At 40.5% G+C, this 23,754-nt stretch overlaps 2 protein-coding genes across 5 annotated transcripts; one reads left to right on the top strand and one right to left on the bottom strand.

Annotated features, from left to right (window-relative positions):
- Window positions 1-119: 119 nt before the first annotated feature.
- On the top strand, window positions 120-3,184 carry lypc (ly6 domain containing, pigment cell). The gene is made up of 3 exons (XM_080767875.1): window positions 120-240; window positions 489-608; window positions 2,754-3,184. Exons 1-3 carry the CDS (start codon window positions 189-191, stop codon window positions 2,966-2,968), a joined length of 387 nt encoding a protein of 128 aa, XP_080624001.1. The 5' UTR covers window positions 120-188; the 3' UTR covers window positions 2,969-3,184.
- Window positions 3,185-8,528: 5,344 nt separating this feature from the next.
- fli1rs (Fli-1 proto-oncogene, ETS transcription factor-related sequence) lies at window positions 8,529-22,971 on the bottom strand. 4 transcript variants are annotated; one of them, XM_080767569.1, is made up of 10 exons: window positions 22,774-22,971; window positions 16,147-16,352; window positions 14,943-15,118; window positions 13,483-13,686; window positions 11,435-11,509; window positions 10,704-10,772; window positions 10,276-10,338; window positions 10,139-10,186; window positions 9,786-9,872; window positions 8,529-9,504 (listed from the first exon to the last, which is right to left on the bottom strand). In XM_080767569.1, the coding sequence occupies exons 1-10, from the start codon at window positions 22,789-22,791 to the stop codon at window positions 8,981-8,983; spliced, it is 1,470 nt and encodes a 489-aa protein (XP_080623695.1). In that variant the 5' UTR covers window positions 22,792-22,971; the 3' UTR covers window positions 8,529-8,980. The 4 variants fall into 4 exon arrangements, with proteins under 4 accessions (XP_080623695.1, XP_080623696.1, XP_080623697.1 ...); XM_080767570.1 differs by lacking the exon at window positions 22,774-22,971 and adding an exon at window positions 22,298-22,607; XM_080767571.1 differs by lacking the exon at window positions 22,774-22,971 and adding an exon at window positions 20,221-20,283.
- Between the last annotated feature and the right edge of the window lie 783 nt (window positions 22,972-23,754).

Genomic DNA, 23,754 nt, shown 5'->3' on the forward strand with positions numbered 1-23,754 from the left:
GGCAAACAACCTGGGATAATACTGATAAGGACGACCAGGAAATAGGTTTGAGTGGATAAGAGCATATTCTATATCAAGTAACTCCAGGCTAAGATGAGTGCAGCAACATTGATATAGGCGATAGCAAGAAGAAGTTAGTGAGTTATACAGTTTTGTCTTTGTTTGGAGAGAGACAATAACACAAAGTGATGTCGAAGCTCCTTTGTCCTCTGCTTTTCCTGTGTTTATTCCCAGCTGTGGGTAAGTGAATAATATCCCTGTGTGTGTGTGTGTGTGTGTGTGTGTGTGTGTGTGTGTGTGTGTGTGTGTGTGTGTGTGTCGCGTCGCACGTGCACAAGTGCATGCTTGTACAATTTTCTTCAGTATCCAGTTTGCAGATTCAGTTTCAGTTGTTTTTTTTTTTATATTGATGAGATTAATGTCTCGCCACTCAAAGGCTATTCATTCAGTATTTCAGTTTTTCTGATGGTAAACAATCTGTGTTTCAGTCCCCCTTTTCTGTTACACCTGTGTGTTCCCTGCCATCTCGCCGCTGGACTGCATCAGGTATCCTATGAAGTGTCCTCCGGGCCAAGTATGTCTGTCCAGCAGAGCTGTGGGCCAAAAAGGTGAGGAGGCCTAAAGTTACTGTGCAGTGTGCACCATTTAACCACTTAAGCCCTACATACGATGAAACAGCCTAAAGATTTTGCAGGTTTAAAGTTGTTAAATTCAATGTGTGTGCAACATTAGAACATGTCATAACACACAACAATTCAGTTCAATACCATGTCTGATTTCATATATCATTATCAATAATTTCTTATACACCTTGGCTTGTCAGTGCTAATTTCTAGTTTCTAGGAAACAATTGGTGAACATGTTTATTTACTGTCAGCTACTGATATTCAATGGCAAGTGGTAGCACTGGTAGATGTGAGAGTAGAGGTAGAGGTGTGGCCGTGTTAATTTGAGGAGGAAAGACTTTTTTAACAACCCTCACTCAGTATATAACTAGCAGCACCAACATGTCCATGTGCAAGCCACTTAAACTTAACACCAAATTGTTCCATCTAATCAAGCATTGCCCAAGAGGCTGTATAGGCCAGTGGTAAGCACCCTTTCCAATTTCAAGGACTTTGTTTGTTCATTTGTACACCGTTGGAGTTACCCATAAGTGTCCATTTGGACCCCTGGTTCGACTCCATGTTGAGAACCAGTGCTGTAAGCTACTAAACAAATGCATATACTGTAGTATTGACCTCATGCAGATTGAGAACATCTTGCCATTAAGTTAATGGCAGGGTGGCAACTAGCTGCAATTTGCCATTGACAGCCCATACATCCAAACAGAAACGTCCTATGTGATTGTATTAAACAACATCAAACTCAGCAACATTGCAGCTGTATAAAAAGCTTGAATTATCCTCTTTCCATCTGCAAAGTGTTTGTTTCATAAAAACCCACTGTAGACATGTTATGATACTTTCTCTCAAGAGATTCCTTGCAGGTGAAGTGTTGGAGTTTGAAAGTGCACATTGGATACCACTCAACGGCCCTGCGTACCACTTGTTTTGAATTTGCACATAATGCAGGAGACAGCAGGAAGTTGCTTTGCTGAAAGCAAGCGCTTCCAAACTCTGACACTGAAAATAATCACCTGCAAGGAATTTCTTAACAAAAAGTAGCTCATAACATGTCTACGGTGGATTTTTAATGGGCGCTAGCCTCTCCTATGTCCAGCTTTGAGGGTTTGTGAAACACAAACATTGAAGATGAAAATTGTGATTGGCCGGAATGATATGATGTATGATAAAGAGCCGTCAGTGTGTGTGTTGGTTGGTTGGTCACCCATCAGGGATTGAGCATGTGACATCATGTGACATCATCAGGGATGGAGCACGTGACATCACGTGACATCATCAGGGATGGAGATCCCTGATGTCATCAATATTAAGTCCATACCGGGTATAGAGATCCCTGATGTCATCAATATTGGCCAGCAACTCTACATCTGTCCTCAAACCTCAAACCCTTAGATCTCCATATGTGGAGCTGACCTATTCTGACATTCTATATGTTGATCCTTCCCCATCCATCCTTCCTCTTCGATGTCTCCCTTTTGACTGATCCCTGTCCATTCAAACTCTGCCCCAAAGAGACGGGCCTGCCCCAAAGTTATTAGTGCAGCCACGCCCGGCAGCTGGCGAAAACTAGAGTTGTTAACAGGCCGAAAATTAAGATCTTACCCCCCATGCCAAAGCGCCAGTGCTCGCCCAGCAGTCTGCTGTCACCCAGGCAGATATGCACGCGACTTCGCCCCTTCTCGCCCTCAGGCGTCTTACTGGTGTTTAGCTTTTGTTTAATTAATTTGTGTAAACAATTTCTCATTGACAATGGAAAGAGCAATAGAATCTGCACACTGGATCCAGCTCCATATGCATTTGATGTTATTAACCACCAATGTGGAAATACAAAATATATTTGGAGCTGGATCCAGGGTGAGGACTCTTTTTTTAAGCACCTTGGCCTTTTTACTTTGGATGTGCGTGCAAAATATCAAAATATGCCCTGAACTGTTGTGCATTCCAAATTCCAAATTATATAAATGTGATTAAATGAAATCAGTTTGTGTGTGTGTGTGTGTGTGTGTGTGTGTGTGTGTGTGTGTGTGTGTGTGTGTGTGTGTGTGTGTGCATGTGCGTACGCGTGCGTGCGTGCGCACACTATGGTTGGTGCCTTCACCACACTAACATGAATAATTCTGTTTTCAGGAGACTTCCGTGTGGTTCTTTATGAGAGGAGCTGCGTCCTTACAGCCCTGTGTGGTCTCAGTGGTGAAAAGTACACCATGGGGCTCAACTTCACCTTCACCAATGAATGCTGCAACACACACCTGTGCAATACAGGCGGAGCTTATTCTATCACCCCCTACTGGACGGGCACACTACTCACACTTCTCATCTCATACTTTGTCTCTGTGTGGTGATTGTGCCCTGTGATTCTCAAGGGGACCCTCAGGGTTCCTTAGCAAAATTAGTTCGTATAGCATGAAAATCTGTTCAGCCACTTTAACCCTATATATATATATATACATTGGCTATTTAAAGATCACAACGCGTGTGAGCTTGTAAATCTGCTATTAAAAAAATGTATTTGTAATATTTTGTAAAGATTTTAACAGCGCAAATCCTTTTAGGAGGGGTCCCTGTCTGGCACAAGATATTTTCAGATGGGGGCCAAATAGGCCCAAATATTAATTTGAGGGTTCATGACATTAAAATAAAAAGTTTGAGAACTGAGTTTGTGTGTGTGTGTGTGTGTGTGTGTGTGTGTGTGTGTGTGTGTGTGTGTGTGTGTGCGTGCGTGGTTGCGTGCGTGCGTGCGTGCGTGTGTGTGTGTGTGTGTGCGCGCGTGTGTCTGTAATCCACATAACTTGAGAACCGTTCGCCCCACCGAATTTGACACAGGGCTATTTTATTTCATGATTTACCTTGCACGTCTGGCTACATTTGGTAGTGAAATAAGGCTGAAAAAAGGCTGAGTTATTTTTGTGTTTTGTTCACAGCACACCTAACAAAAGACCATTGATATTAAATATTGATGATGATAGTTACATAAAATTGTTTAAATGAGATGCATATGTACTGTTATTTGAACATTTTGAAGGATATGTAGTTGGCCCTTGGGTGTTTCCTAATAGGGCCCTTTGAAAAATGGACACACCTGCCATATGGAGCTGGCCACAAGTTACAACACTTAATATTTGGGCATGCCTGACACAGAACTCCATATCATACAAGACAGATACAGAAATCTCATATGGGCATAAAAGGACACAGACTGATGGGTAGAACAGGTACTCTGACACGGGTACAACGGATATTGTACAGCATGGATCTCCAACTTCCATCATTACCGACTCGGTGCTCTAGTCTACTGTAGCTTATGTGCTTTATGCATTCTCAACAAAAGGCAATTGTACACTATGTGTTCATACACCGTCCTATAGGATCATACCAGTGTGCGTTTTTTTTTTTTTTTTGTCAAATAAGTTATGTTATAATTATAAATGGTTATATAATTGGAACAGTATTTTTTTCCTTTTATGAAAAACAAAAATAAGAAAGGAAAGAAACAAGCCCAAAATGACATAGTCATATTTTACCAGCTGCACACACACACACACACACACACACACACACACACACACACGCACACACACACACACACACACACACACACACTCTAGTCTGAGTCTATTGGATTGTTGTTGCTGGCTGATTAATACAGTACATGTCAAACCTGGGGTCCTTGAACTGGTTGAGAATCAGTAAGCAGCCATGTGGTCATTTATTTTAACCCATAGGCCTAATGTATTTCACCAAAAACAACAGATTTCACTACGAATAAAAAAACAAAGCAAATTTTCATTTTCATTTTGAATGAAAATATATGAGCGTGTGGGATATGGTCAATTCAATGTAGCACACGATTTTTGCATTGGGCAATTTTGTTGCTATTTTGCATGTTGTAGCCATATAGGCCTATAACAATAACATTAAACCTATAATTAGTGTCGTTTAACATGAGTTAATAACACACATAATTAACACATTGAATAATAGATTATTTATGCCATAGCCATTTGTGTTTTCCGGCTGACAATAAAATATTAAACATGTCCCCGGCCCGCACAGCCTGGCTTATCACTGTTACAGTATGCAGGCGTCCCAGGATGACCTGACCAGGTGACAGGTGTTACTGATTTGTGATCAGTTCGACTTCGAACTCACGGGGGGTAGCAGTAGCTAGGCTAAAAACAATTCGGAGAGGTTTGATATTTCATCCATATATATTGCTGATAAAGTGAGTAAACTTTTAGTAATTGGCTTAGCTCTGACCAGTGTCGTCGTGGCATCGTGGTCGTGTTGTTTTCACTGGTAGCTATAGCATGTGGACGGTTCTGTGGTGAAGTCAAATGCCTCTGGGAGTGGGAACACGCCACAACTACCGCTGATGATGATGCATTCGAGAGTCCCACTCATCGAAAAAGAACATTTCTGGATTTGAGCAGATACTCATTCTGGGCCACACTGAGTCCAGGCATTCCTGATTATGGTGAGAGTTCCAGTGCTTGTGTGTTGTGTACAAACAAAATCCTAGTGGTGGAGGTCCGCAGGAGCGCTTCGGATGCTGCTGTGATTTTCTATAGGCCTACCTTCCCTGCATGCTCACACTCGGCATATGTCAAGTCAGTAAAATCACGAAGGAACTGGTTTATTTTAAATATGACCATGGGCTCTGCGGAAACAAGCCAGCTGTAAGTCCCCTTCTTTTTCAATTAATGATGAATAAATTAAAGGTAGAGTAGCCTATGTGATGCGTTTTTGTTAAAAGTTGCTCTGCATGGTCCATAGTTCGAATGCCTTCATTAGAATGCAACGGCAGCAAGAACTAAGGCTATGCAGAGCTAGTTAAAAGTAAAACTTTTTTTTTAATCACTATATTCTCATAGTCATTGTTGCTATAGTGTTCAATAACAGGGGTCTCCCTGTCTCTCCAGCTTTTTAATAAACAGAAAATATTCAGGTAGGTGTCACATTTTCAGCCAATCAGGAGAAAGTAGGCATATCCATTTATCAGCTCCATTTTTATAGCGTTCCAAATTTGTCTGCTCATTTCTTTGTCATCAATTACAATTACACTTGTTTTTTATCTGTACATTTCTCACTGAGTTCTCTATCCTGATTGGATGAAATTGGTATCCCGATCTGAAAATGCATTTTCTGTTTTAAAGCTGGAGAGATACAGAGACTCCTGTTCCAGAGCACTCAATGAGTACTATCACATTATAGAGCTTTTTAACCAAAGAAAACCACTTTCCCTATACCTTTTAAGCAAATTAATGACATTAATTCAAACTAATCTTAAAGTTCAGGAAGAGTGCTAGTAGGTCTATAATTTGATGTGCTTTTCGTAACGGATAATGAACAACCGTTTGGTTTACACATACATTCTACGATATGATCCACCGACACCTGCTGGACCAATCAGGCGAACTGCATCGTTAAGCTTGCCCATCGCCTGTCACTACAACAGGTGAGGCTGAAGTCGCTTTATTGTAGGCCTATGCCGATATTTGACCCCAGAGTCTGAAAGATGAACATTACACTCGTTCTTTTCAGATACACGTATACCTATGCTGTTGGCTACACACCGAAGGTGGATATTCGAAAGGTCTTCAAGCCATTGAAGAACAGGGTCAAAGTGATTCTCACTGCACGAAATGGTAAACATTTTATGAGCCTGCTTTCTAGGCTATCAAAATAAATAAATAGTCTATGAGTCCTGTCCCACAGCCACTTATGTTCTAAATGTGACTATTCATCTCTTGATAGCTCAGTGGGAAAGACTTTCCCCATGTGGAAACGTATGTGCTTGGCAAGAGCATGTACTTTCAGATTGAAGCTCCATCCATGAGCATGACTCAAAGGATATATGTCCATTCCTGCCCCAGTATCCAATCATAGAGAGAACTCCGGTATAATGTAATGTCTCATTCATTCATTGACTGTTTACTTGCTTAATGCTTATGCTCAGCTCACCTGTGCAGAGCACAACTTTGGCAAGGTTTAGTTGTTGAGTTCATGCAACGCCCATGTTTGTTCATCTGATTGTTCCTGTGTGTGCTGTCCTGGTACATGTGCATGGTTGAGAGCAAGGAGGGACATTCAGTTTCATCCCATACAAAAATAATACTGTGAGATTATTTGTGGATGCATTCTTGCTAAAAGGAATGACAGGAAAAGTAAGTAACTGGGATGATAATCATTTCACAGATACTATAATGAACTTAACTCATTTCATTTTACCCTATGATAGTTAATGTTCTGTTGCATTAACTATGGACTGGAATATTCCAGGCTAGGAAAAAAAAGAGTATATTACAGAGACATAAACACAGTGTATGAACTAATGTTCATACACTGTGCAGTATCTGTGGAGAATTCGATCCCCACTTCCACAGCCAAGTCGTGTAATTATACAACATAACAGCTGGAAGGTGAGATCTGGTTATATTACATTTTTGATTAAAAAACAATACATACAAATATTAAGTACTGTAGTGGCAAGCACAAACAAACTTTGCCACTCGGCTGGGCACATGCGTGTATAGAAACCGTTTTTGACGTGTGCAACAAAAGCATAATGTCCAGGCATAAACTGTTGGGTGCAGGGTTCCCATTTATTCAACACGTGAATTTACATGCCTGGACATTATGCTTTTGTTGAACGTGTCAAAAACGGTTTCTATACACTCATGTGCCCAGCCGAGTGGCAAAGTTAGTTTGAGCTTGCCACTACACAAGCAAAAACCGTATGATATCTAGCCTATTGTGCCCATACCTTCCAAAGCATCAACCTGGCTTGTTACACCCTATGTCACTGTGTGTCAATCATTGTAACACACACCGCCCATGGTGAACCCGCCCATCTAACGGATTAAAGGCACACACGGGCAGAATGGCTCCTTCAAGTACAATTACATTTCTTTGAAATGGATGTATCTGTGTTGGGTTAACACACACACACACACACACACACACACACACACACACACACACACACACACACACACACACTCTGTTACCAATCGCTATTTCAACACACGTTTCATGTAGGAAGGAGGAACTGTATGGTCCAGCCTCTGCTGTAAATCCAACTACTCCATCTACTGCCTCTGCTGGTAAGATATATCAATATATTGAATATGGTTACATTTGTTTTGATCAACTGAACATTGAGACCCAGGTTGTTGGATATAATTCAATTAAAACCTTTTGCTCTCCAGTGACAAAGACGGTTAGCAGCAAAGCGTGGTCGATTGAGCATGAGGTCAAGCCCACCGCAACACCAATGACCACATCAACACTGACAGCCACAACGGCAAGAAAGAGGAAGACAACCTCAACAAGTTAACAACTATGACGACAACAGAGTTGACGACTACAACCAGAAATGCACAAGCCATAAAGAAAACGGTCAGTGGGGGTGTGAGGACTCAACAGACGAGTGAAAGGCTCCTCTGTGGGGGGGCCACCAGACCATGCATGATATTTGAAGATGTCTTTGGTCTCAACAAATAAATACTTAACCTGGAATACATATTGGTGTTTGACACCTATCTTAAAGGGTAATATGCGGGTTGTATTTTTGTTCAATAAACAATATGGACTAGGGCAAAAGTCCTGTCTTTAAAAAAATATATATATTAAAATTTACCCAGTTTTAGCAATTTTATCAAACATTTTCTCGGCCCAAGTCGGCCAGCCATGCATGCAGCTTATGTCCTAGCACTTGAAACTCAAATCTCTTGACATACCGTGTATTGATACCTTTTCCTTTATTGACTTTAGTACACAACATAACTCTGTCCACGTGTATTCTAAATGGATGTCAAGAAGGTTTGCTTTTATGAAAATCTAACAAAATGGGGTTGTGCAGTAATAACAGACCTACTGACCAAGCATTTCAAACCTTACAAATCATCTCAAGAGTCAATTTTATATATAAGCGTTTATTAGCTTAAATGTCTTATTGCTACATGGTGTCAAACATTCTGTACAATTTAACTTTTACAAATGTCAGGTCAATTATTATAAAAAGAATTTGACGTTTAAGATATAATGAAAAGCAGTGATAATGCTACTTACAGATTAACCATTTGGCTGTTGCCTTCACAACCACTACTATCAAACCAGCTACTTGGCTTTTTTTTTAATGAATCACATTAGATAATCACCCCATTCAGGAATGACCACAGACGTAGTAGAATAGGCTTATTTCGTCTAACATTACTTTTCCTTTGTACATTATACAACGCCCCTTTAAACAGACTACAGTATAGCATCATATCACCTTCATTTCGACAAGACGATGTCTTGCAGCGTGTCGGGGTTCTTCTGCCAACTTCACTGTGGCATGAGATGCCTTGTCCTCAGTAGTATGAACTAAGATGGGAATGAGCTGCAGGGTGTCGAGGCATGGTTGACCCAGGGTAGATGGGGCTGTTGGGTGAGTTCCAGTATGTTGTGGGGGGGCCGAAAAAGTTCCCAGGGGACACGGACATAGGAGCTGGGTGCCCTCCCATGAAGTTCATTTTGGGCTGGTGGCTGTGGTAGGGCTGCACGTAAGGCACCTCAGTCTGGTACTTCACAATCGATCCTTCGGCTGAGTGATTCTGATGTGCCTGCGAGATGCCCTGGAAGTCAAATTTGTAGGCATAGCGCTTGCCATGCACTTTGGTCATGATGTTCTTGTCATAGTAGTAGCGAAGAGCACGGCTCAGCTTGTCATAGTTCATGTTGGGTTTGCTCTTGCGTTCCCCCCAGCGCTTTGCCACCTCATCCGGGTCTGTCATCTTGAACTCGCCATTGGTGCCTTCCCAGGTGATAATGGTGGAATTGTTGCTGTCAGACAGGAGCTCCAGCAAGAATTGCCACAGCTGGATCTGCCCTGAACCTTGGGGATAAAAGGGGTAGGAAAGTATAAGGGTTTTGTCATGACATCTTAAGATGTTCATGAAAATGCTAATACGTCTTCTGGGATAGTGCAATAATCATTACAAATTAAGTCTAATTTCAAATGAACTTACTTGTACAAAAGTCTAAAAAGATCCCATATTTTCTATGACTACCTATCACATAGAAATGCATTTATGATCAGAGCCTATGTTTCACCAAATGTGACCTTTTCACTGTGTGCCATGGAGGAAGTAATGGCATGAGCGGCAAGTAACGTACCCACAGGCCTGTGAGCGCTGGGGTCAGGGAGCCTGTTTGAACTTTGTTTGCCTGTTCGGTTCTTGGAGGAGTTGGGGGCTTGGCCTTCTGTGAGGAAAACAGTAGGGCAAATAGTCACTTGGATGAGAGGGAGGCAACTCAAAAGTTTGGACCGGATTTTTGCATATTGGGGAGTCGACTCGATGCTTTGATGTTCACTCCTATCCCAGAATGTACCGTAGGAGCTTACATTCTGTTATAAGCCATGTCTCAGCCCTGGCTTGCTCTCTTCAACTCACTCAAAAACCAGAGCAGACAGTGTAAAGGCCTCATTTGCGGCTTCTATTTATTTTGGTGCATGCTTTCATGCTTACCTGGGTTAGCTAGTCGACTGCTTATGGACCCTAAAGCTTGGTATGGGTCTGTGAGGAAGAAGAAAATGTATTATTATTAATGTTCTCATATTTTCCCTTTCAAGCATTTGATGAGTAGGAAGGAGTGGAATTCACACCTTGCACGATTCTTGGTGCAGCCTCTGTGACTCTAGTATTGTGTTGGTGCTCCATGGAAGAACCTAAAAACAGGAAATTTAAAAACATTTACATAAAGCTGCATTGTGGGATATAATTTGATTGTCACAAGACCTGAAAAAGATTAACTGTATGAGGTTGTATGTAGATGTAGCGCTACCAACCAATGTGTGCATTTTAACTATAAAAACTGTGTGCCTCCCCTTTATAAAGCAAGTTGTTATCAAAATCTGGCCCATCGCTAAGCTGTTGGCTGTGTGTGTGTGTGTGTGTGTGTAGGGCTGTATATCGTTGTGGTTTATGTTATTCGGATGGGAATCTGTAAAGAACAGTTTTCTAAGCTATACATTCTAGATATCATTCATGCATAAAGGATGAAATTGTCCTAATGTGTGGATTCATACCATACCTTTGGGTACTGCAGCCATGGTGTTTGCTGGCCAACTGCTCCTGCGACTGATATCATCATAGGTATTCTCTAGATAAACAATAACCAAAGATGAGACTAGACAAGGACAGGAAGAGGGCTCAAACAGCCTTTGAAGTTGACAGTGCCACTACTAGGAAGGAAGCCCATAAATGGAGACCAAGAAGGAATGATATGAGGACTTGGGAGAGCTGAAGATGACCCACAATTTCTTAGGGTGACTGTTCTTTTGTTAAGGCCACCCATGTCACCACAAGATTGTCAATTGTGTCCAAAAGTGGGACCCATAGCCCCCATTTCCTGTGTCGGTGCAGCTGTTTCCTCTCTGAAACTGGCTGTTGAGTTGCAGACTCGACAGGCTCCTCATCGAAGGCCACCGTTGTGCTATGAAACCTTTGCACTCTTGAAACTATGTAATATGGTATTGAAACTCAACACATTCTTTTTTGCACCCCTTAAATCATTCAAGCAGTTTTCTCTGCTGTTCTTTTGTGATAGATCCACGATTGTGATCTCAAATTCTCTGAGACGATTCACACCCAAAATTCTTCAGCTCTCAGACGGACCATGTTATTATGTCTGCTGGGTCGTGACACCCGCCATATGCGCTTGAAAGATTCATGGCTTTGAGAATGAAATTCATTTCCACTTATTCATTTCCTGTACAATCAAGTGTTTGATGGAGAGTCTAGAGTGTGAGAAGTCTGTCTTACCCGCTTTGACCTGTAGTCTTGGCTGTTGTGGGGTGGTGTTGGTGGGAGTTGTGGGGTAGGAGAACGTTGGGCTACCTAACGAAAATGACAACAAAAGATGTATGTCAGAATAGATTGAATATACAAATATACAAATAATAACAAAGAACCAATACAATATTTAACTTCAAGATGTCATTGAGATCAAACTGAGTCAGTTTTCAGTTTGATCTCTGTCTGTTGGCGTGAATGTGAGTCTTGATTCTTGAATGAAATATATGGCTGCGATATTGTAGCATGAGTCCAACAATGGCTTTACAAAGTCCCAGAGTGTATACCAGGTGAGATCACCAGTATATAAGATGAACTACAGAGCTCTTCTTTCACTCCATAAATGTATGAGCCAGATTACACCTCAGAAGAGAAACAACCACAAGAGACATAAATAATTTGGTTTTCAGTGACCTGCATGATTAAATAAAGGTTAAAATCACACTTGTGCTCTTATCATCATTACATCACATTCCATGCTCAGCCAATCAGCTGAGCAAATTCCGTGCTCATACACACACGCACAAAACAGTGCATTCCGGGCCTGTTCATACACACACAAACATAGCAGCCTTTAAAAATGTAGATGTGCAGTCAACTATCGCTGCAGCCCTATAACCAAGTGAGAGACCGTTTTTGTTCATAAAACAATTAACATAACTATAACTAAAAGCATTTGGAATTAAATAAAAAGGTTACCGGTACTTTTCAGGATTATATTTCAAAAATAGCAAAACATAATTCAGCATTTGAATTCGAATATAGCAAAAATAGCTGATCTACAAGTTCCAAACACGTTGCACTATAAATCAGCTATTTTTGCTACGACAGAAATGTGCAGCGTGGCCCTCTGGAGTGAGTGTGGAAATATAGTGGCCCTCTCCATCGTCAAAGTTGCCCACCTCTGGCCTACAGTAGATGGTTATTTATTTTCACTATTCATCATATGCAAAGTTTATTGTGTTTAAAAGTGCTGGACATGTTCAGTAATAGGGGTCTCCCTGTCTCCATCTGTTTAGTAAAAAGAAAATACAATTTCAGGTTGGAATACCAATTTCATCCAATCAGGAGACAGAACTCATACAGGATAAAGGAGTGAAATTGTTAGTGATTAAACAAAAAATCACACTTGTGTGAAGTGAGGGGCGCTCTTATCATCGTACATTATCATTCATCATCTCATTCCGGCCAGCCACAATTTGTGTCCTCACCTTCGTCATCAATGTTTTGTACACAATGTTTGTGTTTACACTATGATGTAGAATTTGACATAATTTGACTATGGCGTAAATTTAACACCGTGCCCGTGTTGTGATGTCAGAAGAGGCCAGATCCATATATGGAGATATAGGGGTGATCAGGTCCAGGGCCCAGGACGGACAAACCGGACATACCCATATATGTATATATTTCTGTATGTGTGTCTCTGTGTCCCGTTATTCCTATATGGAGTTCTGTGTCAGGCATGCCCAAATATGGAGTGATGTCAGAACAGGCCAGCTTATAGAGTTTGGGCAGAGGCCCTGTCCAGAGCCCGGGCAGAGGCCTTTTTGGGGCGGTTCTGGACAATCGTGGGTCCGACCTACTCGTCACCGAGCACTGCAACCACTGCGGGGGTGCGGAATTCGTGTTTGAAGTCGGTGGGGCGAACAGTTTTCGAGTTATGTGGAATTCACACGTACAGACAGACATGACAATGAGCTATCAAAATTGGACCTGGAAATTGGATAAATTGATCAATTCTCTCTCGCAATGATTGATTAGCCTACTATCAGAATACAGGGCTTTAGCCTTTTAGCAAACTTTCAAATAAAAATCACACTCCTGTTTTTTGGGGGGCATAGAAGTCCATACATGACGTCATTTCTGAAGCCAGACGTTGGAGGGGTAGAGCCCCTAACAATATATACCCCTTACCATTAAACCTTTTAAGTGTTTAATGGAGATAGCACATAGAACAGAACCACAATACAATGCTATCAGCCAGCATTTTATTATGAACATAGAGTGAGCCTTACTCTGTCTGAGGTATGCAAGGTGTGAGAACAGGATGTCTGCATTATAAGCGGATGTGAGACGCATCATGTCCTCCTTGGTCATCTTGCAGAGGGCCTTTCCATCCATCGCATGGAACAATATGACATCCACCTCCTCAAGGACATACTCCTTGATGGCCCAGTCCAGCCACTGGCGTACGTGGTCCTGTGTCCATACCTCAGGGTCTAGATAAGATCACACATTAAACGGATAAAGAGAGAGAATCACGTGTCAGTGTTGTGTAACTAATATTTCATTAGTAATTATTTGTATTACTGGTGGTATGAATGGTATGAATACAATTATTAACATTTTGTACCAACCATTTTGAATCAATCTCTAAATTGTTTTTCTACTTCAGTGTTACCACTGATTAAACAAACTGGTATAGGAAGATTTTTGATACCTAATTGAATATGCTATGTATATTATTGTTGGTCTTATCAAGGTATGTGAACACGGCTCATTTCCAGTAGCAACAGCCCATAATATTCAAACACGAGCAGAGTTTGAGATTGTACAGATTAGAAGACGCCACACCCTTGGATTCTGATTGTCCTTGCTTAACACATCAGTGATGTAACATCCGTGTATTATTATGTAGCAGCTTAGCTTGAATGACTCATTGGCAAATTGTCTGCTTCCACTTTACTACATTTGAGGGAACCCCTACTGTACACCCTACTCAGCCTACTGTACCCCCACTGTCTAAATGTGTTCCCCGAGACTCTCTCACTCATAGTTGAGTGCAGTATAGACCTACAATAACTTGACCTAACTATGTGATTTTTGTGATTTATTTACAGATACTCCAAATGACTTACAGACAGGAAACCTGATTGGGTTTAAAAAGGACCTTTGATCATTTGTGGTTGAAACATAGATGTAGCGAGATGGTTAAACAGGAAAGAGACTGCATCCGCACACGTGTACACTTCTTACATGTTCTCTCTGCCATCAACACAAATAAGCAATTCAATAACCTTTTATTTCTATACATTCATGATAATGTCGATTGTAGATCATAGCTGATATACTGTATTCATAAAACATTAACACTTATTCAATCAGGCAAGAGGAACAAAAACACTGACAATGTGGGGGAGTAGTGGCACGAGCATGCGCATGCACGCGCACACACACACACACACACACACACACATACACACACACACACACACACACACACACACACACACACACACACACACACACACACACACACACACACACACACACACACACACACACACACACACAGTACAAGTACAGCATATGCTATGCCCATATCTTGATTGGCTTGCACAAGACAATTATGTGCCAATTCTTGTGAAACACAAACTATCTTGTGACAAGTTTATGTGCACAGACAAATTTCTTCCTCGGGAGACAAATAATAAAGAACATTGAACCTTGAAGATTTTGGAGTGACTCAACTCACCCGCTGGCACAATGACCCTCTTCTCATCTGTGGTGGTGTTGGGTGGGCTGCTGGTCTGGGGGCTGGCACGGGCCTCCGGGTACGTCGCCTGGTATGCCATCTGGGGCTCATGGGTCCCGTCACTGCTCATGTGTCTGGACCGCTTGGTGACACTACAGTCCACTGGGGACTCGCGACTACAAACGACAAACAAGAGAGCACCGGCAAATTGTGAATGCTTATCTGGAAAGTGACATTGATGGTTTTCCATATCTTGGAAGGTTTGAAAATATCAGTCATTCTAATTTAAACCTATGCATGTGAGTTAAGAGCTATCATACAGTGTGTATTATATTTTTTCTTATATATTATAAGAAATTATTATTTATGCCTCAGTTTCTAGCTTTATTGCCACCTTTGGGGTGTCGGTGGACTTGGTCCTCTCAGAGATGCATGGGCTGAGGAGCTGGGCATTTCAATATCCGATGAGCTGTGTTATAGATATAGATTGATTCAATTTAAAGTATTGCATAGATTGCATTACTCCAAATCTAAACTTAGTATAATTTACCCAACAGTCTCAATGTGTGATAGATTTGGTATTGCAGAGGTGTATCACATTAATTGTGCCAGTGTCCAGTAATTTCTTTCTTTTTTCTGGGAAAAATATTTTATTGGTTCTCCAGACAACCGGAAAAGGGATATTCAGTCAGATGCTGTTTAGCAATATTTGGTTGCTCTGATGAGACAGGGGCCCTTCCTTCCCACCAAAAACAGATTCTTAAGACAGGTATGGTCGCTGCCTAAAGATTTATACTGATAAACTGGAAATCTACAACTTCTCCATGTTTCAAGAGATTTCTCAACGAGATGCTCTCCATTGCTAAGCTGGAACAAATCCATCATGACAGATAGAAGACACAAGCTAAGTGGATGTGGATGCCATTCCTGGCAGTGCTTGACAATAGTTGAGTATATGTTCTGTATATCTGACTGCTGTGTGTGTGTGTGTGTGTGTGTGTGTGTGTGTGTGTGTGCGTACGTGCGTGCGCGCGTGTGTTGTTAAGTTCTGTCATTTGAGTTTGATGTCTTGTATTGTTGTGTTGTGTTGTGTGACAGACAAATCTCTATCAGGAAGTCTTCCTGATAGAGTGTCATGTGTGACACGTTTATCATAAGCATTTCGGAATGTGATTCATCATGGCCTTCAGACGTCCTTCCTCACCTGGCTCCATTGACATGATCGCTTCTTTTCCCAGAATTCTGTGTTCCCTGCCCCACCCAGTCAGGCTCAGGGGGATCAGGACTCTGCTTCGGGGCCTGGCTGAATCCACCAGAAGACGTCATCTCTGTCTTCATGTGCATGGCGGGGGCTGTGGTGTAGGGCGGCTCAAACATGGACTGGTCCTCGCTCACCACAGACAGCGCTTCCTGTCCACAAGAAACCAGAACATGGAGTCAGCCATTGCGGTAAGAAGGGGTCACAACAGTGTTGACTGCAGGGAAACTGACGTTTTCACTGCAATGTGTTCACGCAACAGGTTCAACAGGCCATTACCATTCACAATAGTCAAATCAAAGGTGAATATGACTCATTTGAAGGATCATGGGAAAGTCTACTCACTATTAGTGAATATCAGAACCCTTTCCAATCGTTGGGTATTAACCACTTTAAACCTAGCGATTCTTTCAACATCATAGGCAATATTATTTTTTATCTTTTAAAAAACATTTCTAAAATAAATGTATATAAAAGGCTTAGCCTTAGATGGTCATGATCAACCATCCCATAATCTAGAGACTGCATGGGGCTGTTATTGTGTAAGATTGACTGGATGAACCATGCATTTATTTGAAATATTATTTCCAAATAATACAGTGGAAACATCACATCTGAACATGGAATTTCAGACTAATCTTTGGAAAAGCCCCCACATCTGAGAATGGAATTTAACCCTCATCTCTGGAAAAGTATAGTAGCATTCAATTTCCATCCTTTCCCTAACCCTTTTAAAGTAATTCCCTGGAGCACATGACATCACATATTGGGAGGCAAGACAAAAGAAGATAATCAAAATGACAAGGGCATATGGATAACATTTTTAGAGCTGAAATGAAGAGCATTTAAATTGCACACTGTGGGCTTGTGCCACCCCTTACCCCTATCCCTAAACGTATTTGCCATTTTTATATGGCCTATCTACAAGCTAGTTGAACTATTTTACAATGTTTTTTCAAAATTGTAAAACATGGCAAATACGTTTAGGGATAAGGGGTGGCGCAAGATGGGGCCCTGTGTGTCTAATCATTTATGTAGCACCTTTTCATTTATTATTATTACAAAGTGCTTTACAAGATTAAATATCTGTGTGCGTTGTACAGTAAATGTACCTGTAAATAAAACAGCAAAATAGTTAATAAAAACAAAGAGGGAAATCAAAATAACATTTAGCTGTTTAAGAAATATAGACTTTTTATAGATAATCTGATTTCCTCAGGACCTAGGTAAGTCATTCTAAAGTTGAGTTATTGGAAGCTTATGTGATAAAAGTGCAGAGATGAAGACTAAGACGCTGTATGTGAAACATTCAGATTAGGATATGGTACAGTAGTCGCTATATGCTATCTCCAATCTCTCCATCTAATGCTTGCCACTGTGTGAATTCGTTACAGGATTGAGGTTGGTGAAGTTTAGCACAGGGTGGAGTCTGTTCAAGATTTGAGTCTTTCTGCACTGCTTCCTGTGTTTAGCACAGAGAAAGGCCTCAAACACCACGAGTGTGTGTGTGTGTGTGTGTGTGTGTGTGTGTGTGTGTGTGTGTGTGTGTGTGTGTGTGTGTGTGTGTGTGTGTGTGTGTGTGTGTGTGTGTGTGTGTGTGTGTGTGTGTGTGTGTGTGTGTGTGTGTGTGTGTGTGTGTGTGTGTGTGTGTGTGTGTGTGTGGGGTGTGTGTGAGATGTTGTGTCTGTACTCTGTAAGGTGGGTAAAGCATTACGGACAAGACCTGTTGTTTGAGTGAATTGTGTGCATGTGCAATCCAAGGCAGTCTAAGTGTGTGTAAGTGCATGTTTGTTTAGAGGAGTTGAGTATTGTCTTTGGTCCTTGTACGTCAGTGGCGTGCTTTTTCAGTGGCTCACAGGAAACCTGGCCCCCATGTGCAGAGAAACCTTTTGGCACAGGCCAAGGGAGAGGAAACAGGGCGGGGGGGCACAGTGTAAAAAATGTGGGTCATTTTAAAAGTGGAAAACAACTCTAGCACCCATGGTCAGGGTAGAAAGGATAGAGGGATGGAATTGGACAGCAAGGGTATATGCCTTGATTGAAGTGCTTGATTTGAAGTGCTGTGGCGTGCTTGTGCGCATGCGTGCCTGTGTTTATGTCTCTATGCATGTTTTGTCTTTGTTAGGTTTTTTTTAGGCTCAATTGTATTGTAAAATAGATCTTAATGGTGATCATGGTGCAGAGTTTGGCATTTCCTGCAGACAACTGAGATGATTGAAATTCATCAACCTGTAGCTATAGTCAAAACTACCATGTTTGATCTGTTATTGTTTTGATAAACATAAAAATATAACTACTATGGCATCTTGTTCTTAATTTAATTACAAAAAGCCAAGGTCAAGACCACATACCAAGGAGGAGGTCCTCCATGGAGTCACTTTTAGGTGCCACATTATTAATTGCTTAATATCTACAGATTATTATTTATTTATAATTACAATTTAGGCATTTAGCAGACGCTCTTAACCCAGAGCGATTTACAGTAAGCAACAACACAAGGTAATACATCAAATGCATAGAAATAGTAATCAAGGCACATTGTAACTAGAAACACTGAATGCCAGTTCATTAAATCCTATACAAGTTCAATGGCAACTTTAATTTCTTGCCACCAATAATTTCCACACATTTAAACTGCGCAAACTCATTTTGGAACAAAACTATATATTCACTGAAGCTTTTTTGGCTACAGAAAACAAAAAGAGCCTATAGGTCTTAAACCTCTAAACAGAATCATCATTCATAAAACAGGTCAGCTTCCAGATTTGTTCTGCCTCTTTTTTTTCTGACTTTTCTTTTAATTCAATTCCTCTTATGTCTTTTCCTCAGTCCACTGCTTTCTCACCCTGCTTCATGGTATGTGTCTGTCTTTCTTTGGCCTTTTCTGAGGCCCTGAGTCAGTGCAGAAGTGAAACAGTTGGCTGACTTCACATATATTTAAAAGGCTTTGCATGGGCAGCAAATTATCATGCGAACAAATGGTATAGAGAACACTGATTTCGTTTATTAAATGTATACTTGGCCCTTTTCAACAAAACTCACTCCACAAATAGTGTGTATTTTCAAATGGAGCTTAATCCTTAGTGACATCACCTCCTCAGGCTCAGCTATAACTTCATTATTCTGGGTCCATTTGGTTACATTTGTATTTTGTCCACATGTGTATAAAGCTCATGCAACCACAGTGACAGTCGCAAACACATTCTCCCGCTCTCTTGGTCTTTACCTCCCTTTAGTGTGCTCTCTTTACCTACGCTGATACAAATATACCGGTACTCAAATAAATGTGGCCTGGCCGCCAAAGCCACAACTGACTTCCTGTTCAATGTTTCTCTTTCTTAGTGAGACCTGTTGCACAGTGACGCAAAACAAGGTTCCAAACATTGCCTGGGCATGGTTACATTGCCTGCGGAATCAATGACCAAATTATACTCGTCAAATTAAATACTGTTAAATAATAATACGATGGTGACCTCTCTTCTGTGATAGTGATCAAACTCAAGCTGAGGGCAGGGCCGTGCCTGTCAGCAGCTTTACAGATTGCATCATGCATGGAGTCTTGCCCAAGCTATCAGCTTCATGAAGCATGCATCATCTGCATGTCACTGATTAGTTGAACGAGTGGCATGCTGTTTTAATTTGTTATACTAACATGTCTCATTACTATACTGTAGCCTGATCAACAAGTCTGTATAGCACTTTGGCCAACTCTGTTATTTTAAAATGTGTTTTTATAAAGAATAATAAAGTTTGACTGGATTGGATTGTGTATAGACAGCACCCCTAAGATTATACAGTAACCTTAATTTTTTAATTAAATATATTATAAACCTGAAAAATACAGTGGGAATTGTACTGTTAGTAATTTTTGAAAATTGTACTTCCATTGCATGTTGCATCATGTGCTAGTAATTCATTATACATACTTTGAGTAGGCTACACCTATTGTGTACTTTTTCGTTGGATCAATACCAGGGTATATTTGTAAGCTTTGCGTGCAATATATAAAGTCAACCAAACAAATTGGTCACAGCAGTCCTTTTCCAGCTAATTGAATATATTCACACGCAGCATCCATTTTGCTCATCACCTTGGGTTGGAATCCCTCTGTCTGGGTAATGGTAATGGATGGTATAAGACACTTTTGGAGTTAGGTTTGCATCCTTAATCCTAAATAAGATGTTCCTCTTTTTTATTGTTGTCACAAACAGCTGATATTATTTCTGTTTAAACATTATGGCTCTGTTTTTCTAATTATAGGCATTACAAAATACTTACATAATACTATTATGTAAATCATAATGCCTCTATATTCTAGAGTTATTCTTATATTAATTAATTAACTAACTAAAGATGACAATAGGCCTGGTTTTCTAAAAATGCATGTGATTATTGTCACAGTGGGTGTTGTTTAAGGATTGTTTATGATCAACCATATTGAACTGTTGAATTGTGATTGTTTTTACTCTACAAAAAGCTGCTTCCAAACTATAGGCCTATACTCAATTATAGGTAGAACTCCTATACAGCAAACTGGTGTCACACTGTCAATATTAGCCTACTATTAGTGATCTCTTTAAAAGAAATCTACACAAAACAAATGATGTTGTGCCATGCTGGTGAGCATGCATGTTAACAAAGAAACAAGGTGTCTCTCCGTTTTGAGAGGCAGAAAGCAGAAGTAAAAGTTCAGTCGAGCTGATTTTGCAAAGGCGTGAGCAGCTGCGTCTTCAATCATGATGTGGTTTTCACAACTTCGAGCTTGGCAAGTTTGGCAACATCACGACCTCTGAGGGGGAGCAAAAAACTGTCTACAATATACTGGCCTCCTATTAGAACATTTTGTCAAGGCAAAGCGATCGAGGCACATTTCGTTCAGGGACACACTGGTGTCACACTGCATGCCATGCGTGAATCAAATGTAAAACAATGCATTGACTCAGTTTATCCGCTGAATTTTATTTGGCAAGCCTTTGTTGGATTTTTGTTTTTTTTTCTCGTCCAGGGAGCGGAAATGTGTGCGGAAAGTCTGAGGTTTGAGACAGGAAGCCTGCTCAGTTCAGATAACGACACCTGACAAGTACTCCCGTTTGCAACTATAAATTATTCTTTAAATAACCTTATTTTTACAACAACACCAACTTAACACAAGAGCACTCCAGAACATTTATCTCAACTGTATAAATGTTGCAAATGTAAGCTACAGTGTGTGGGCCTATGTGACAGGCCGCAGGGGGCAATTAATGTCACATCTTGCCAATCATTTGTAAATTGTAGACCTACATCTAGTAGGCTAGCCTGATTGGAACCCAATTATGGAATGATTATGATGATGTTTAAATACAGTAAAACTCCAGTCTGTTTTAAATTAGGTTATATGGGCATTGGATTCTTATAGCGCAGGCTAAACGTTTATTTTAAGAACAAATAAAGACGGGATAGCTTCGACGAGGATTTCGTTATTTCCCCGTTTAATAAGTTAAAAAGTCGTCTTTCATTCAAGCTGAGTGGAGGAAAACTTAATTTGTGTTTTATCCAAACTGACATGTTATGCAGTAGCCCACAGTAGGCTATCTTTCTTAGAGGTAGGCCATTGCATTGAAAATCTACACATTTGTGCACCCAAAAGTGAAAGGATTATATGTAGGCATATATCTCATAGCCTCAAATTATTAAAAATATTAGCCCGCACAAACAAAATATAGGCCTAGCATTCAGCGTGACGTACATGCTCAGTGCAAAAAAAATCCCCAATCGATTAATAAAGTTATAGGCTGTGCCATTAGAGTAATATTAAACATTTCATTCTAATTTCCTTTGCGATATTACCCCAATACGTGTTTTGCCTTCACTTTAATTATATACTCTGTATACACATGACAAATAAACCTGAACCTGAACCTGAATTATAATGTATCAATATGAAGAGTATTTTTTCTAGTAGAAAACAAAAGGAATTATCATATGCCCCCTGACCAATTAGGGCTATACCGGTATATGCTTTTTTTAACTGACATTTTCGAGATTATTGCGTCAACGAATTATGCGGCTGACTATTATAAAAATAAGCCAATGTTATATCAAATGTATATGTCACCTCATGAAATTCCTTCGTCCTTGGAGATTTATCTCATTGTGTCCAACTGGGTCCATGGCGCCATCAGACACCTGCAGCGCACCAATATCCTTGCTATTCCTAATTAAATTCAGTTCGCAACAGATGTTTACAGTTTGCAAAGTAAAAGTAAAACTAAAAATATTTGGTCCTGTCTTTTGTGTCGTCCTTTAGCCTATAGATCACTCTGATCAAACGAAGAAATTCATTTTGTTAATAGTCTTTTTACGCGTAGGCTACGAGTCACCAAATTGTTTTTATCCGAGTGTAAAGATGTAGTGGTTACTTGTGTTATTATAGAACCGACATACAACCACGAACGGGAAGGAAGAGGAAATTTTGTACAAGAAGGAAAGAGTGGGGACCTCGCATCACCGCCTTGCCTCTTTCACTCAGCAAACAGAGAACTGATGTGGGTGGCTTTCACAAGCAATGTTAAAACCAGATCAAACACCTACCTTTATCGTACAGTCCATTGCAGAAACGTCTCAGTCTTTGTCATTTAGTCGTTTAGAAATGTTAACGTTAACTGAGTCCTTTTAACGTCGCTTAATCGCATCAATTCATGGAGGGGAGCATTTACTCTTTGGCGCAAACCATTGCAGTAGCAATTTTCTCTCAGAGACCATAACCGGATGACAACGTTTTTTTCTCTCGCTCGCTCTCTAAATTGGGAAGTGAAGTCACTCTGAACAAGTGCCTTGAAGCTGCGCGCCTCATACTGAAACTACAACACTGGTTGTTGTTGTGCCAATGGCTTATTATATACCGGTAGGCCTGATCATAAACTACAACACTGGTTGTTGTTGTGCCAATGGCTTATTATATACCGGTAGGTCTAATCATAAACTACAACACTGGTTGTTGTTGTTGTTGTTGTGCCAATGGCTTATTATACATAATCATAACATGCAAATAGGCCTAACATTGGGGAAACAATCATGCAGAATCATATGTTCCTTTGGCAATTTTACATTTATTTTATTTATATACAATCATTGTATATAAATACAATACATTATTACAATATTTAGGGGGACCTCACCTCATAAAGTAAACTATAGTCTTCTTCTTCTTCTTCTTTGGGTTTAATGACAGAATCGTTCCCTGACCGGGAATCGAACCCGAGCCGCAGTAAACTAGTCATGGGAAGAAAATGTTTAAATATAGCGGGGAGGCCGCATACGTACTTTTGATAAATTGAACATGGCGGACCCTCCTGTAATCACGTGTAATGCTTAATTGGGTCGTCCACTCAGTTAACAGTCTTTGTATTGAGTTTGTGCTTGATATGTACTGTAATTCTGCAAACTGCAAATATTCCAATCAATCGATCAGTATATCTGATTGACTTAAGTGATGTATATGGACCCATGTCGATATGGGTTTAACATAGCCATAGGCCTATAATAGCCATAGGTTTTCAATGGGATTTATTT

Source organism: Protomyctophum bolini (genome assembly GCF_963924005.1).
Source record: "Protomyctophum bolini genome assembly, chromosome: 7".
Classification (NCBI taxonomy): domain Eukaryota; kingdom Metazoa; phylum Chordata; class Actinopteri; order Myctophiformes; family Myctophidae; genus Protomyctophum; species Protomyctophum bolini.